Source organism: Bombina bombina, chromosome 2, assembly GCF_027579735.1.
Source record: "Bombina bombina isolate aBomBom1 chromosome 2, aBomBom1.pri, whole genome shotgun sequence".
Lineage (NCBI taxonomy): Eukaryota > Metazoa > Chordata > Amphibia > Anura > Bombinatoridae > Bombina > Bombina bombina.
In genome coordinates this window covers 1,229,363,921-1,229,382,083 of record NC_069500.1, presented here as the reverse complement: position 1 = coordinate 1,229,382,083, position 18,163 = coordinate 1,229,363,921, and the positions used below count along the sequence as shown (strand labels likewise).

The window sequence follows — 18,163 nt, the reverse complement described above, 5'->3', positions numbered from 1 at the left end:
TCTGGTGATAATTTTTTTAAAGACAGAATATGATCTTTATTGCTTAAAGTGAAATCAGTAGATTTGGTACACATTCTAAGAGGGGGTTCCACAATGGCTTTTAAACATAATGAACAAGGAGTTTCCTCTATGTCAGACATGTTTGTACAGACTAGCAATGAGACTATCAAGCTTGGAAAACACTTTAAATCAAGTTAACAAGCAAATATAAGAAACCGTACTGTGCCTTTAAGAGAAACAAATTTTGTCAGAATTTGAAAAACAGTGAATAAAGGCAGTAAATCAAACAAAATTTTTACAGTGTGCATAATAAGCTAACAGAGCATTGCACCCACTTGCAAATGGATGATTAACCCCTTAGTTCAAAAAACAGATTAAAAAAAACGATATAAACGTTTTTTAACAGTCACACCAACTGCCACAGCCTTGCTGTGGGCCTACCTTCCCCAACAAATGATTTTGGAAAGTCTAAGAGCCCTTTAGAGATGTCCTATAGCATTCAGGGGACTCCTGGAGGAAGCTGGATATCTCAGTCTGTAAAAGTTACTGTGCAAAAAAGCGCTAAATTAGGCCCCTCCCACTCATAGTAACACAGTGGAAAGCCTCAGGAAACTGTTTCTAGGCAAATTTAAGATAGCCATGTGGAATAAACTAGGCCCCAATAAAGTTTTATCACCAAAGTATATATAAAAACGTTTAAACATGCCAGCAAACATTTTATATTGTAAATATAAAAGAGTATTACCTCAGAAAGTAAGCATGATATCAGTCGCTATTAAATCACTGTATTCAGGCTTACCTTACACAAATTTGGTATCAGCAGCATTTTCTAACATTCACATCTTCTAGAAAAAATCTTAACTGCACATACCTCATAGCAGGATAACCTGCACGCCATTCCCCCGCTGAAGTTACCTCTCTCTTCAGTCAAGTGTGAGAACAGCAATGGATAGTTACAACCTGCTAAGATCATAGAAATCACAGGCAGATTCTTCTATTTTTCTGCCTGGGACAAAATAGTACAACTCCGGTACCATTTAAAAAAAACAAACTTTTGATTGAAGCAAGATAACAGCTACATTTCACCACTTTCCTCTTACTACCTCCATGCTTGTTGAGAGTTGCAAGAGAATGACTGGATATGGCAGTTAGGGGAGGAGCTATATAGCATCTCTGCTGTGGGTGATCCTCTTGCAACTTCCTGTTGGGAAGGAGAATATCCCACAAGTAATGACTGATCCGTGGACTGGATACACCTTACAAGAGAAAGAGAGGGGGGAGAGAGACAGCAAAAGAGAGGGGGAGAGAGACAGCAAAAGAGAGGGGGGAGAGAGACAGCAAAAGAGAGAGGTGAGAGAGACAGCAAAAGAGAGGGGGGATAGAGACAGCAAAAGAGAGGGGGGTGAGAGACAGCAAAAGAGAGGGGATAGAGACAGCAAAAAAGAGGGGGGAGAGCGCAAAAGAGAGGGATGGAGAGCGCAAAAGAGAGGGGGAGAGAGAGCGCAAAAGAGAGGGGGGAAAGAGAGAGCGCAAAAGAGGGGGGAGAGAGAGCGCAAAAGAGAGGGGGGAGAGAGAGCGCAAAAGAGAGGGGGGAAAGAGAGGGGGAGAGAGAGCGCAAAAGAGAAGGGGAGAGGGAGCGCAAAAGAAAGGGGGGTGAGAGAGCGCCAAAGAGAGGGGATAGAGAATGCAAAAGAGAGGGGAGAGAGAGCGCAAAAGAGAGGGGGAGAAAGCACGCAAAAGAGAGGGAAGAGAGGAGGGAGAGAGCGCAAAAGAGATGGGGAGAGAGCGCAAAAGAGATGGGGGAGAGAGAGAGAGCGCAAAAGAGAGGGGGAGAGAGAGAGCGCAAAAGAGAGGGGGAGAGAGAGCACAAAAGAGAGGGGGGAGAGAGAGCGCAAAAGAGATGGGGAGAGAGAGAATGCAAAAGAGATGGGGAGAGAGAGAGCGCAAAAGAGAGGGGGAGGGAGCGCAAAAGAGAGGGGGAGAGAGCGCAAAAGAGAAGGGGAGAGAGAGCACAAAAGAGAGGGGGGAGAGAGCGCAAAAGAGAAGAGGAGAGAGAGAGCAAAAGAGAAGGGGGAGAGAGGCAGCAAAAGAGAGGGGGGAGAGAGACAGCAAAAGAGAGGGGGGAGAGAGACAGCAAAAGAGAGGGGGGAGAGAGACAGCACAAGAGAGAGGGGGAGAGAGACAGCAAAAGAGAGGGGGAGAGAGACAGCAAAAGAGAGGGGGGACAGAGACAGCAAAAGAGAGGGGGGAGAGAGACAGCAAAAGAGAGGGGGGACAGAGACAGCAAAAGAGAGGGGGGGAGAGAGCGCAAAAGAGAAGAGGAGAGAGAGAGCAAAAGAGAAGGGGGAGAGAGACAGCAAAAGAGAGGGGGGAGAGAGACAGCAAAAGAGAGGGGGGACAGAGACAGCAAAAGAGAGGGGGGATAGAGACAGCAAAAGAGAAAGGGGGAGAGAGACCGCAAAAGAGAGGGGGAGAGAGTGCAAAAGAGAGGGGGGAGAGAGAGCAAAAGATAGGGGGGAGAGAGCGCAAAAGAGAGGGGGGTGGGAGAGAGCGCAAGGGGTGGGACCGCTGTACTGCAAAAAATGGCCCGTATGAACGGGCTTTAGGACTAGTATATATATATATATATATATATATATAATTTTAAAGGGACATTGTACTTTAAAATTGGCTTCACATTAATATGTTCCCAACGTACTAGCTGCAGAGTATAACATTTATGGAAATTGCTCTTTTAGTTTTGTTTTATAATAGGAAATAACTGGTTTTGTTAATTGAAAACACAACCTATTAAAATAGGCTGAGCTTGCAGAAAGAGCAGGCTTACTCTTTTTCTCTATAGACACATGCCTCCTTATCTCATCTATTTTTCTATACACAAAGGCTGATACTTAGAACAATTGAAAATTGATATATTAGTATCTGTCACTTCCACCCCCACTCGACTACTGTTGACTTTTGTTTACATAGCTTTTCTTTAGAAAATACAAAAGTATTCATATTTTCAGTAGAAGTGGTGGTTTTAACAGGCAAACTCAGATATTTCAAATGATGAGGTAAAGTAGGATGGCAGGTAAAATAGATAATTGGGAACACATTAATGTGGAGAAAATGTTACAGTACACTGTCCCTTTAATCAGTTTTGCATCCAATAACCCTAATAAAGTATTACATATGGCAGATAGTATAAACAGCAACTGAATATACCTGTGCAGTGTTCCAGTGACTGCGTGAATTCGGTTTTTGCTTGTGAATATACTGTAGCATTTTCCACTTTCAGCTGTCTGTAATGCACACAGGCTTTCTTCTTGCTTACTTAAAACTCTGCCATAAAGCAAAAGACATAAAAAAGATATCTTTATCAACACCAGTGCATTTTGCCTGCTTTAAGTAGCATTTCTTGGCTGTTTGTGTAGCTGTTTTGTGTAAGTTTTTGTATCTTAATCTATGAGATTTGTACACAAAACAAAACATGATCATATAAATGCTTTTTATCATTGAAGTGTTTGGAGTACGTTTGTGCATTCAAACTCTGCATTAGGAAATCAATGCCGAATATGGCCGCCGCCAGCAGCATTCAGCTATTTCGGGGCTGGATTTCTTCCTGTGAAAGTGCAACACATTAAGACCTGTGCAAATCCAGACCTTAGGGTATTGTACTTTCACAAGAAGAAATCCGGCTCGGAAAATAGCCAAATTCTGCTAACGGTGGCCATATTCAACAATCATTTCCTAACGAATAGTCCAAATGCACATGCCCAGTTTTGAAGATTAATACTTGTTAGTTAAACAATTAATTAGAGTCATATGAAATTGTTAATTGCACACAGGTCAATATTTAAAGGGATGTGGTAGTTAAAGTTTCATGATTCTGAGGCCTCTATATTTAAAACATCTGATAATTATATATATGAATAAACGGCGACAGACCCACGAAGTGTCGACGAGTGGCGATGTGCCTCCTATAGGATATAATAGGTATCTCGACTTCAGCAAAAGTCCCTCAAAATCGCCACTTGTCAGCACTTTCTACTCAGACTGTGTACACTTCAAATAATGCCTGTGTATCTTAACTGTAACTACACCTACACTATCTTCCTAACACTGTCGGAAGCCTCTGCAGATGTCTGAAATGACGAATCAGGCTTCCTCCAATCACAGCTCCCCCCCCTCGGGGGAATCTTGGCCTGATGCAACGCTGTGTTGGAGGAAGCCTGGCCTGATGCAACGCTGTGTTGGAGGAAGCCGGATTCGTCATTTTGGACCCGAGAAGACGGCTTGTGACGGGCGGAGGAAGTGCTGGAGAGGCTGCCAGGATTAAAAGGTAAGTTTTTGAAGAAAACAGTGAAATGTCAATTTTGATTAATTAAAGTGCCCTTGTTTTTAATAGGTTTATTAAAAACTGGGCACTAATTCATTAAAATGGACCTTCACCTTAAGTTTATAGGGATTTCTGTAGATGCATTTTATGATACCATTTTTAATGTATCCCTCAAGTTACAGAGATGATTCTGTACTCACCTGCATTCTCCATTTTCCATTTTTACTATTTCTTCATCCATGTCTTGTATTGATACTCTGGGGATGGTCCCATATGTGTGATGAGTGTTGATTATTCCCGCCATTTTCAATTTCTGTTCACTGAAAATACAAATTAACATATTTTCACTCAGGGAAAATCAGTTTAGTTCCCTTGTAGAAATATTTTTTCTTCCTCTATGGAAGTTAATTGCATATTATTTTACATCTTGAGTAGAATAACAATCAGCATATTTATATAATATAATGTGATTAAATATATTTGATAACATTTATATTGCCATTTAATTAGAATTTAAACATTTACTTTTAACAGCTTATAATATTTATAACACTGGTTGGCTCTTAGTGGATATAAACATATCAAAGTAAAATTGTGTCTCCTTGTCATTTAGACAACATTTTTAATATTAAAATTACAAATAAAATAAATAAATAGAGATATAAATAGGTGAGTCAAAATAATGCAGAAGGCACAGATTAAAAGGACAGTCTACTCCTGAAATTTTATTGTTTAAAAAGACAGATAATCCTTTTATTACCCATTCCTCAGTTTTGCATAACCAACACGGTTATATTAATATAATTTTTTCCTCTGTGATTACCTTGTATATAACAACCTGCAGACTGCCCCCTTATTTCAGTTCTTTTGACAGACATGCATTTTAGCCAATCAGTGCTAACTCCTAGGTAACTCAACGTGCGTGAGCACAATGTTATCAATATGGCACACATGAACTAATGCCCTCTAACTGTGAAAAACTGTCAAAATGCCCTGAGATAAGAGGCAGCCTTCAAGGGCTTAGAAATTAGCATATGAGCCTACCTTGGTTTAGCTTTCAACATAGAATACCAAGAGAACAAAGCAAATTTGATGATAAAAGTAAATTGGAAAGTTGTTAAAAATGGAATGCCCTATCTGAATCACGAAAGTTTAATTTTGACTAGACTCTCCCTTTAAGGGAAATCTACATAACCAGTGCAATAAAAAAAAGCAATGGCAACTGGTGTGGATAAAAGCTACACCACTCCCAAGGTCGGTCTAAAGGGATATTACAGCCCAAACACAAATGCACATGGGTACATTTCAGTTTTGACTACTAGCATTTTTGCAATTCATGCATTAACAAACATGCTTCTAGAAGTGTTGAGAGTGTAAGTAAGTATGCTCTGTGTCCCAGCATTTAAAAAACAGCGCTTGCTCAAAGGACCTACGGTTCTTGTATCATTTGGTAATGACTCATTTGCAACATTGCTGACACCACTACACTACAGAAAAATAAGATAAAATAATAAATACATATAAACTGGGTGCTGGCAGACAGCTGCCAATACCCAAGGTGGCCACCACTAGTGGGAGGGAGAGGGTTTAAGAGCTGTTTGCGAAGATCAGGAAATAACACAAATTAAAAAAAACAAAACTACATACTGGCAGACTGTCTACCAGTACCTAAGATGGCGGTGAACAGCAGACATCCTAACTCTCCCTGAAGTTCAGGGAGTCTCCCTGATTGTAATAGCGGCTCCCTGATGCCAGCAAATGGAATGCAATCTCCCTGAAACTCCAAGTACCATGATCCAATGTGGCCCAAATCCGTAAAAGTGTTTCTTTAAGGAATGCCTTTAGTTGCTGGGATGTTATAGAACCCTCAAAGCATGCACCAGTAACCAAAAAGCCCCCACTGATTTTAATAAAATAAAACACAAATACTACCTTATTTACTGCACGTAATTAAACTTCGTATTCTAAAATATTTAAGCATTCAACAAGCGTACGATCACTGGAAAATAGGTTTGTTGTATGTGGTTGTGCAATAAAGCTACTTTTTTAATGTGACTTCATTGGGAAGCTACTTGTTCAGGCACTGCTATCATTGTCAAGATTTCTGCTTTTCATGACCTTTGCTCCTCCTGGTAATATAAATCACTAAGAGCTGACACTCAGCTTAGTGTTCGTCTACTCCTGTCACACCATCTGATCACACACGAGTTTGACTGTGTTTCAGACCTATATATAATCATCTATATATTTATGTATAGATATATATTTTACCAAAAACACTTTCTCTCTCTCTCTCTCTCTCTCTCTCTCTCTCTCACCTACAGCCCAATAATTGTCCACTCTTTTTCTGTTACATGTGGTACGGCTACATGGTCTACCCATAAATATTGTCTCTGACATAGAACCTCAATTCATTTCTACCTTCTGGTGAAGCTTTTGCAAATTTCAGACCTATATATAATCATATATATACACTAGTAACATTCCTAGATAAGATAAATTAATGTGACTTCAGTGGGAAGCTACTTTAATGATAAGTCCCTATCTTATTTAGGGTTTCAAGGTGTCCAATATATAACTTGGGGTGGGGGGTGGCGGTGCAGTAGCAGGTGAAGCCACCTCCCTGAAATGAGTTTTTGAAGGGTGGGATCTCTGGAACAGTGAAGGGTGGGAGAGGGACGCACTATTCATATTCATCCCTGCACACCCTGCAGCATGTGTAACCTGTATTTTAAAGGACGGGCGGCAACCCTAAAGCCAGGGGTCAGGAATCAAGAAACAAAGAGGGTATAAGGAAACAGATTGCTAGGAAACACAGACACTATGTGCAGCAATGTCCAAGCACTGATTAAAGTGAGTTGCTGGGTTTTATAGTAAAAGGCCTCTTAGAAAGTGGTTTAGCTGGATGAGATTCAATGCAAAGTAAAGCACCTGTATCTTTACTGGCTTGCAATACCTGCTTTTTGCCACGTAGGTTAGTGGAGCTCACGTTCCATTTTCCTTCAGCATGTTGCTGTGTTTTAGGCCTAAAGCCTAGGGAATTAGTAGAAGTACAGGCAGATAAACAGCAGGTGACAGAGGTTGAGAGAAGAGGACCTTCAGAGTAGGATACTGGCACACTGGGTAGAATGCACAAAGATGGACAAGACACGGACCTCACACAGGTTGAACCAATCTCTGTGCAGCACAGATTGCAACAGGTACAGTGATTCTCTTTCTGTGAGTGTTTGGGGTTATACAGTTACCATGACACAAATATTGGGCACAAGAGGTAGCAAATGATATGGCTATCTAACCAGTAGAGGGTTAATAACACAGCAATACAAAAATATTTATGTATACCATTTTAATTAGAGGTAAAGCTTCTTAGGCAGCACGGTATTGCAAATAAAGAGATCTGCTAAACATAGAAAGCACAATCCTGCCAACTTTGAATTTCCTAATTTGCAGTCATTTTTTATATTTAGACATCACAGTTAGAGACGTCATAGGAAGATGTGTTACATAAAGTAAAGCAATATGCAAAAACAGACTTTTAAAAATGTTAAAGAATAATTTTTTTTTATTTACTGTAGAATTTGTACCAGTAAATGGAAAATAGTCTGCATCAGTAGTCAAAATTTAGTAAAGTGTCTAATTTAAACAAATAATACATGTACACATATATTTACAATACTTTTACTATCAGTCATTAATTCTTCCAAAAGACCATTAGAATAGATTTAGAATAGAAGCAATCTTGCATTAGTGTGGAGGAGCTGTTTGTAAGTTTTTGTTTCTTCTGATTTGTGGCACTTTAAACATTGATCATAGAAGATGCAGCAAGGAGTCCCTGCCTAGAACTGCTCTGAGTGATCAAGCGGAAAACTTGCTGCACACACAGCCTCACTGGCAGCTCCTCCCCATTAACTTGTGTCACACCTGCCCCAGCTCAGCTGCAGCTCTCCAAATCTCCTGGAGGGGACATTTCCAGGGCCAAAAATCCAGGGACATACAACAAAATCCAGGGACTGTCCCTGGAAACTTTTGGCAACTATGTTTGTATGTAAATAATTTCAATTGACTTGCTATAGAATAACATTTAATCAATTTTTTTAACTAATTAACAATCGGCTAGATTACGAGTTTTGTGTTATGAGTAAAAAAGCAGCGTTTTGGGTTATAACGCTGCTTTTTCACTACCGTTGCTATTACAAGTCTTGTCAAAAAAGCTGTACCGCACACTTTTTTGGCCGTAATGCAAATTAGCTTAAGTAATTTGCATAAAGTCTTTTTTCAATGGGACTTCCATAACGCCGATATTACAAGCTTTTTCTGGGAGGCCAAAAAGTGAGTGGTACAGCCTATACCGCAAGATTCGTAACGCAATCTAAAGTCAGTAGTTATGAGTTTTATGCTATAAAGCTGTAGCATAAAACTCATAACTAAAGTGTTAAAAAGTACACTAACACCCATAAACTACCTATTAACCCCTAAACCGAGGCCCTCCCGCATCGCAAACAGTAAAATAAAATTATTAACCCCTAATCTGCCACTCCGGACATCGCCGCCACTATAATAAACATATCAACCCCTAAACCTAACCCTAAATCTAACCCTAACACCCCCTAACTTTAATATAATTAACATAAATCTAAACAAAACCTACTATTAATAACGAAATAATTCCTATTTAAAACTAAATACTTACCTATAAAATAAACCCTAAGCTAGCTACAATATAACTAATAGTTACATTGTATCTAGCTTAGGTTTTATTTTTATTTCACAGGCAAGTTTGTATTTATTTTAACTAGGTAGACTAGTTAGTAAATAGTTATTAACTATTTACTAACTACCTAGCTAAAATAAAAAAAAATTACCTGTGAAATAAAACCTAACCTGTCTTACACTAACATCTAACCTTACATTACAATTAAATCAATTACCTAAATTAAATACAATTACCTAAATTAAATACAATTACCTAAATTACAAAAAAAAACCCCACTAAATTACACAAAATAAAAAAAGAAATGATCAGATATTTAAACTAATTACACCTAATCTAATATCCCTATCGAAATAAAAAAGCCCCCCAAAATAAAAAAAACACTCTAGCCTAAACTAAACTACCAATAGCCCTTAAAAGGGCCTTTTGCAGGGCATTGCCCCAAAGAAATCAGCTCTTTTACCTGTAAAAAATATACAAACAACCCCCCCAACAGTTAAACCCACCACCCACACAACCAACCCTCCAAATAAAATCCTAACTAAAGAAACCTAAGCTCCCCATTGCCCTGAAAAGGGCATTTGGATGGGCATTGCCCTTAAAAGGGCATTTAGCTCTTTTTCAAGTGCCCAAACCCTAATCTAAAAATAAAACCCACCCAATAAACCCTTAAAAAAAACTAACACTAACCCCCGAAGATCGACTTACAGTTTTGAAGACCGGACATCCATCCTCAACGAAGCCGGGAGAAGTCTTCTTCCAAGCTGCAAGAAGTCCTTAATGAAGCCGGGAGAAGTCTTCATCCAAGCCGACAGAAGTGGTCCTCCAGACGGGGAGAAGTCTTCATCCAGACGGCATCTTCTATATTCATCCATCCGGCGCGGAGCAGGTCCATCTTCAAGACATCCGGCGTGGAGCATCCTCTTCTATCGAAGTCTTCTTCCAGAATGAAGATTTCTTTAAGTGATGTCATCCAAGATGGCATCCCTTGAATTCCGATTGGCTGATAGAATTCTATCAGCCAATCTGAATTAAAGGTGAAAAAATCCTATTGGCTGATGCAATCAGCCAATAGGATTGAGCTTCAATCCTATTGGCTGATCCAATCCAAACGTTGAGGACTTCTTGCCGCTTGGATGAAGACTTCTCCTGGCTTCGTTGAGGATGGATGTCCGGTCTTCAAAACTTTAAGTGGATCTTCGGGGGTTAGTGTTAGGTTTTTTTAAGGGTTTATTGGGTGGGTTTTATTTTTAGATTAGGGTTTGGGCACTTTAAAAATAGCTAAATGTCCTTTTAAGAGCAATGCCCATCCAAATGCCCTTTTCAGGGCAATGGGGAGCATAGGTTTTTTAGTTAGGATTTTATTTGGGAGGTTGGTTGTATGGGTGGTGGGTTTAACTGTTGGGGGTTGTTTTTATTTTTTTACAGGTAAAAGAGCTGATTTCTTTGGGGCAATGCCCCACAAAAGGCCCTTTTAAGGGCTATTGGTAGTTTAGTTTAGGCTAGGGTTTTTTTTTATTTTGGGGGGGCTTTTTTATTTTAATAGGGCTATTAGATTAGGTCTAATTAGTTTAAATATCTGATAATTTCTTTTTTTATTTTGTGTAATTTAGTGTTTGTTTGTTTTTGTAATTTAGTTAATTGTTTTTAATTTATGTAATTTATTTAATTGTAGTGTAAGGTTAGATGTTAGTGTAACTCAGGTTAGGTTTCATTTTACAGGTAAATTTGTATTTATTTTAGCTAGGTAGTTAGTAAATAGTTAATAACTATTTAGTAACCATTCTACCTAGATAAAATAAATACAAACTTGCCTGTAAAATAAAAATAAACCCTAAGATAGATACAATGTAACTATTAGTTATATTGTAGCTAGCTTAGGGTTTATTTTACAGGTAAGTATTTAGTTTTAAATAGGAATTATTTAGGTAATGATAGTAAGTTTTATTTAGATTTATTTTAATTATATTTAAGTTAGGGGGTGTTAGGGTTAGACTTAGGTTTAGGGGTTAATACATTTAGTATAGTGGCAGCGATGTTGGGGGCGGCAGATTAGGGGTTAATAAATTTAGATAGGTGGCGGCAATGTTAGGGGCGGCAGATTAGGGGTTAATAATATTTAACTAGTGTTTGTGATGCGGGAGTGCATCGGTTTAGGGGTTAATATGTTTATTATAGTGGTGGCGATGTCCGGAGCGGCAAATTAGGGCTTAATAAGTATAATGTAGGTGTCGGTGATGTTGGGGGCGGCAGATTAGGGGTTAATAAGTGTAAGATTAGGGGTGTTTAGACTCGGGGTTCATGTTAGGGTGTTAGGTGTAAATTTTGTTTCCCATAGGAATCAATGGGGCTGCGTTACGGAGCTTTACGCTGCTTTTTTGCAGGTGTTAGACTTTTTTTCAGCCGGCTCTCCCCATTGATGTCTATGGGGAAATCATGCACGAGCACGTAAAACCAGCTCACCACAGCTTTCAGCAGCGCTGGTATTGGAGTGCGGTATGGAGCTCAGTTTTGCCTGTTAATGCCGGGTTTTTGTAAACCTGTAATACCAGCACTGTAGGGAAGTGAGCAGTGACAATAACGTGCAAGTTAGCATCGCACCGCTCATAACGCAAAACTCGTAATCTAGCCGATTGAGTTTGAATGATTTCCAATAACCAAACCCCACCCACGCTTTATTTGTAGGAGCCAATCCAGGCTTTCTCTGTAGAAGACAAGACTAGCTGCAGTCACTATGCAGCCATGAGAAGTCACTACTTTCAGAGCTACTGTAAATTGAATAAAAAAGTGTTCTACATAAATATTGATATCATATAACAATAGTGTTTTACTTCATATAACTAAACATTTTATAATAGATGTTTTGTCCCTTTAATGTCTCCTTAGCTAGCTTGCTACAGATTGCCAAATTACAAGTGGCGCGCTAATTGTTTTTTTCCCCTTGCGCGCTAATTGTGCTCAAAAGAAACTTTTAGCACGGGCTGGTTAGTGCATGTATTACAAGATGAATGTAAAAAGTTAGTGTGCAAGTGAAACCCGATGCACGCTTAATTCAGAACTTCAGATATTGCACCCAAGTTAGTGTCTTCTGCACATAGACTTCAATGGGGCCCAATGTTCCTGACACCGCATTAGAACAGCTGTTCTAAACTGGAAGTTAATTATACATATTTTACATTCCAATGTTCTTCACATAGAAGAAATTGTTCTTTTTATTTTTAAAAATATTTTACTATATATCTGATTATTATTTTCTCTATGTACCCATAAACCGACATAACCCACCACCGCAAACTAACCCTACACTACTTATCCCTTAAACTGCCAATAGCCCACTGCAATAAACTTCCTAACCTATTTACCCCTATACCCCCAATAGCCCACTGCAATAACCCCTACACTACTTAACCCCTAAACCGCCAATAATCCATCACAAACACCTCCTACAAAACTTAACCCCTATACCGCCAATACCCCCTAATCTATTAATCCCTAAACCATCACAACCCCCAAAAGCAAACAACCCCTACACTACTTAACTAACACCTAACCCCCCCCACCTCTAAGATAACACCTCCCTAAGTTGCAGCAAATAAAAAACACTACATTTACAAAAAAATAACAAAACAAAACATTACAGAAAACAAATAATACTACCAAAAATAAAAACCCACAGTTATGCCTTATTTATACTCAAACTAAGGCCCCCTTAAAAAAAACACCCAAAAAATAAAAACCCTAAACCAACACTAAAAGTTACTATAACAATAGCTCTTAGCAGAATGACATACCTCTTTTTTTCACCTAAAAAATCACAACCTTATTCTAAAATAAAAGTATCCCCCCATAACCCCCCAAAATAGCCTGAAAAGGGCATTTGGGTGGACATTGCCCTTAGAAGAGCATTTGGTAGACTAGTGCCCTTAAGAAATTACAGAGCTTTTGCTGCCCCCCAAAAAATCAAAAACCTATTCAAAATAAAAAAATAATCTAAAAAAGGTTGCCCTAAAGTGATTTTAGCTCTTTTAGGAAAAAAATCAAAGGCCTATTCTAAAAAAAATCCTAAACTAAAAAAACCTAAAAGGGAAAAGAATTTAAGCTTAAAAATAAAAATCCCACCCCAAAAAAATCCTAACACTAAACCTCGAAGTTTGTACTCACCAACCTGACTCCGGCGGTGCTCCTCTTCTTTATTCATGACGGGGCCTGATCGGTCTTCTTCCTTCTTCAATTCAACTCCTGGCCACTAGGAGGAAACATTTAATCCCTCTCACCTATCTGATATTTTAGTCTTATCATTGCCTCATAGGAGTAAGTGAAGAATTTAGATGCTCCAGATTCTTTGTTAGAAGGGGGTCTTAGAATTAAGTTCTGACCCATTACTTCCGTTAGACAGCTATTAAAGGAAGATAGTACTAAGGCTGTATAAAGTAATTCTCCTGCTGGAGTTTTGGTCACTAGTCTGCCACAGGTGTCGCAGGGACTGGTCCCTTATTTCTTCCTGCTTGGCCCCATTGTTGTGCTCATATAGAAAATCCTCTGCTGTTTTATACAGTACTGGATGGACTCTCTACTGAATGCAGCAACTCTGTGGCTGGGTAAGCACAGTAGAGTGGGTGTCTGTCAGGGTACGTAAATTCAATCACATAGCCTACAGGCTATTAGTAGGTACATTTTAACATGTATATCATAGCTAGAGGACATTTAGGGCCAGATTACGAGTGGCGCGTTAACAACAATTTGCAAGAGCACAGGATTTACATGTATTGAACCTGTACGCGTTATCCCAAAATGTGGAGCGAATGTGTTCCCCATATTTATCATTGCACAAGGGAATACCGCTTCCTGGCCTCATGCAACCAATTGCATGAGAGTAGGGCTTGTAAATCACCCCAGTCGAATTATTCCGGGGTGATTTTCAACCGTCAACTTCAGCTTGGAATAGAGGGTTTATGAAGCAGTGATTTTAAACGCTGCTTCATAATATCAGTTCTAGGCTCAAATGACATCAATGGGGAGAGCCGACAAAAAAAACCTAACAACTGCGATCGCAGAAACAAAAGTTTGGTAACGCAGCCCCATTGATGTCTATGGGGAAATAAAAATACTGTTTAAACCTAACACCCTAACATAAACCCTACATCTAAACACCCCTAATCTGCTGTACCCAACATCGCCGAAGCCTGCCTACAGTTATTAACCCCTAATCTTCTGCTCCCAATATCGCTGCTACCTAAATAAAATGATTAACCCCTAATCTGCTGCTCCCAATATCGCCGCCACTATACTACATTTATTAACCCCTAAACCGCCAACCCCCCACATTGCAACAAGCTAAATTAAACTATATTAACCCCTAATACCTGTGAAATAAAACCTAAGATAGCTACAATATAACCAACTAATAGTTATATTGTAGCTAGCTTAGGTTTTATTTTTATTTCCCAGGTAAGTTTGTATTTATTTTAACTAGGTAGACTAGTTAGTAAATAGTTATTAACTATTTACTAACTACCTAGTTAAAATAAATACAAACTTGCCTGTGAAATAAAACCTAACTATCTTACACTAAAAACCAACATTACAAAAAATTAAAAAAACTACCATTACCAAAAATAAAAAAAAAACTACCATTACAAAAACTAAAAAAAAACTATCATTACAAAAAAAATTATCCAAAAAAATAAGAATTAATCCTATTCTAATACCCTTAAAAAAATACAAAATAACAAACAAATTATCAAAAATAAAAAAGAATTACACCTTATCTAATAGCCCTATCAAAATAAAAAAGCCCACCCAAAATAAGAAAAACCCCATGCCTACAATAAACTACCAATGGCCCTTAAAAGGGCATTTTGTGGGGCATTGCCCCAAAGATATCAGCTCTTTTACCTGTAAAAAAAATACAAAACACCCCCCAACAGTAAAACCCACCACCCAACCAACCAACCAACCCCCCTAAATAAAAATAGGATTTATACAACTCTCATTCTATTGGCTAATTCGAATTAGTTAATAGAATGAGAGCTGCTTAAATCCTATTGGCTGATTTGAATAGCCAATAGGATTTTAGCAGCCCTAATTCCTATTGGCTGATTCAAAATTTTCAGCCAATAGGAATGCAAGGGACGCCATCTTGAATCGCGTCCCTTGCATTGAAGATTCAGTGTACGGAGGAGACCGTATGAAGAGGATGTTCTGCGCCGGATGTCTTCAGGATGGACCCGCGCCGGCTGGATGAAGATCGAAGAGGCCGCCTGGATGAAGACTTTTGCCGCATGGATGAGGACTTCACCGGCTGGATGAAGATAGAAGAGGCCGTCTGGATGAAGACTTCTTGCCGCATGGATGAGGACTTCTCCGGTTCTGGATGGATCCTTCAAGCAGGACTTCAAGAACTGTAAGTGGATCGTCGGGGGTTAGTGTTAGGTGTTTTTAAGGGTTTTCTGGGTTGGTTTTATTTTTAGATTAGGGTCTGGGCATGTAAAAGAGCTAAATGCCCTTTTAAGGGCAATGCCCATACAAATGCCCTTTTCAAGGCAATGGGGAGCTTAGGTTATTTTAGATAGTTTTTTTATTTGGGGGGGTTGGTTGGGTGGTGGGTTTTACTGTTGGGGGGGGTGTTTGTATTTTTCTTTACAGGTAAAAGAGCTGATATCTTTGAGGCAATGCCCTACGAAAGGCCCTTTTAAGGGCCATTGGTAGTTTATTGTAGGCTAGGGTTTTTTATTTTGGGTGGGCTTTTTTATTTTGATAGGGCTATTAGATTAGGTATAATTATTTTTTATTTTTGATAATTTTTTGTTATTTTTCGTAATTTAGTGTTTGTTTGTTTTTGTAATTAGATACTTTTTGTAATTTTTAGAGTAGTGTTCGGATTTTTATTGGTAGTTTAGTTTTATTTAATTGGTAGTTAGTTTAATTTTAGTTTAATAATTATAATAGTTTTATTGTTAATTTAAAATTATTATTTTTTAATTTGACAGGTAAATTTTAATTTAAGCTAGGGAAATTGTAATTTTAATATAAAGTTAGGGGGTCATTAGGTTTAGGAGTTAGTAGTTTAAATTAGTTTTTTTCGTTGTCGGGGGGCTTTCGGTTTAGGGTATAATAGTTTATTTTAGTATATTTCGTTGTGGGGGCTTGCGGTTTAGGGGTTAATAGATTTATTATAGTGGCGGTGTGGGCGGACGGCATATTAGGTGTTAATAATATTTAAATAGTGTTTTTGATGCGGGAGGGCGGCTGTTTAGGGTTTAATAACTTTAGTATAGTGGTGACGATGCGGGAGGGCCTCGGTTTAGGTTAATAGGTAGTTTATGGGTGTTAGTGTACTTTGTGGCAGTTTAGTTATGAGCTTTATGCTACAGCTTTGTAGCGTAAAACTCATAATTGCTGACTTTAGATGGTGTTACAGATCTTGTCGTTTTAGGCTGTAACGCTCACTTTTTAGCCGCAAACCGCAAAACTCGTAATACCGGCGCTATGGAATCCCATGAAAAAACGTAATTTTAACGTGTGCGGGACTGACGTTGCGGTACAGGCTAAAAGGTGTGCAGTACAGCTATACCGACAACACTTGTAATAGTTGCAGTGCTGTTTTAACGCTGAAAATGCCATGACAACGCAAAACTTGTAATCTAGCTGTGTGTTTTTTCCCCTTCTTTCTCCACAAAACTTTGACTTTGAGGGGGGATTCCATTAACCCTACAATGCTTTTCCCTAAGTGTTTTGTGTTGATTTATTTTTCTCTGTATTTGTTATTTGTCTTGTACTAAAAATCTATCTATCCTTGTGTTTCCATGCATTTCTTTGTCCATTGTGAATTTATTTTGTCTTGTGTCTTTTGATAGAAGAGTTGTTTTTTTAAGAGTATCTTACATTTATTAAATAGGTATTTGTCACAGATTTTTATTTTTAGTAGAGTGGCTAGCTGGAGTTATAGCCTTAGAGGGAGGGTTAGAGGGTTGTAGAGAAGGGTAGTGGTGGAAGAGAGACTGAGGTGAGGTAGTAATTGGATATTAGGTGCGGTCAGTAAGAGCTAGGTTATGAGTTAGCTAGAGGCATAGGAAAAGGGAGGGATAGATTAAGGGATGGGGATGGCTTCAAACTACAAAGTGGGTCCTACCCTAGGAGAGGTAGATCTAAAGTAGGGACAGAGGACGGGACTCTTGGGTCTGGGTATATATACGTATATATATGAATAGCTATTTATAAATACATAAAACGTATTCTGCTATGTGCAGAACGTTGGAATGTGAAATATTTACTGTGAATACACAGTCCAAGTGCTGGTAAATCCAAGTGTTTGGACAGTGCTAAATTCTGCGGCTCCAGCTACCCACAGCACCCACGGCACAACAATCTCCTTCAATGAGGTGAAGTTTGCACCTCTAAACCAATAGCCGTGCGTGTCAACTGACAGGTTTCTGTATGCACGCACCACTATTGGTTCAGAGATGCAGGCGGCACCTCATTGGTAGATGAGATCGTTGTGCCCAGGGCAGCCAGAGCCGCTGAATTTAGCACTGTGCATCAGCACAGAAAGGGTGAGTTTAGCACCCTTTTGTACAGGTTTGATTAATGAAAATCCCCTTTATTTGTAGTGAAGGTAAATCCTAGTGTTTGTTAAACGATTGGATCTACCATCACTTTAACTATCAATATTGCATAAAAATGATTTTACATGTTTTCATCTACTTAACTTCAAAGGGCTCAAATGCATTTATATATATACAGTATATGTTTATATATGTGTACATATGTATTTATGTGTTTATATGTGTATATATGTCTGTAAATACATATATACACATATAAATACATAAATACATATATACACATATAAATACATTAATACATATATACACATATAAATACATAAATACATATGTATATATATATATATATATATATATATATATACACTCACACATACATACTGAGACATCTTTAGACTTGTATATATATGTATCTCTAAGTTAAAACCATTTGCCTGCTTTTTCTCTCCTAACACCTGAGATCTCATATCTTTCAGCTTTTATAATTTTTGTGTGCAATATTTTTTTTTAATATTTTTTATTAGATAGTGTTATTATGAGTGTATTTATACTTTGTAATGTATTTTG

At 38.4% G+C, this 18,163-nt stretch overlaps 1 protein-coding gene across 1 annotated transcript in view; it reads right to left on the bottom strand.

Moving 5' to 3' along the window:
- Window positions 1-18,163, bottom strand: part of CNGA1 (cyclic nucleotide gated channel subunit alpha 1) — a 116,705-nt gene that overhangs the window by 94,190 nt on the left and 4,352 nt on the right. Inside the window, exons 2-3 of the mRNA XM_053700265.1 lie at window positions 4,522-4,641; window positions 3,208-3,324 (exon numbers count right to left, since the gene is read on the bottom strand). Coding sequence (XP_053556240.1) covers window positions 3,208-3,324; window positions 4,522-4,641 — 237 coding nt within the window. The remainder of the gene's footprint in view (window positions 1-3,207; window positions 3,325-4,521; window positions 4,642-18,163) is intronic.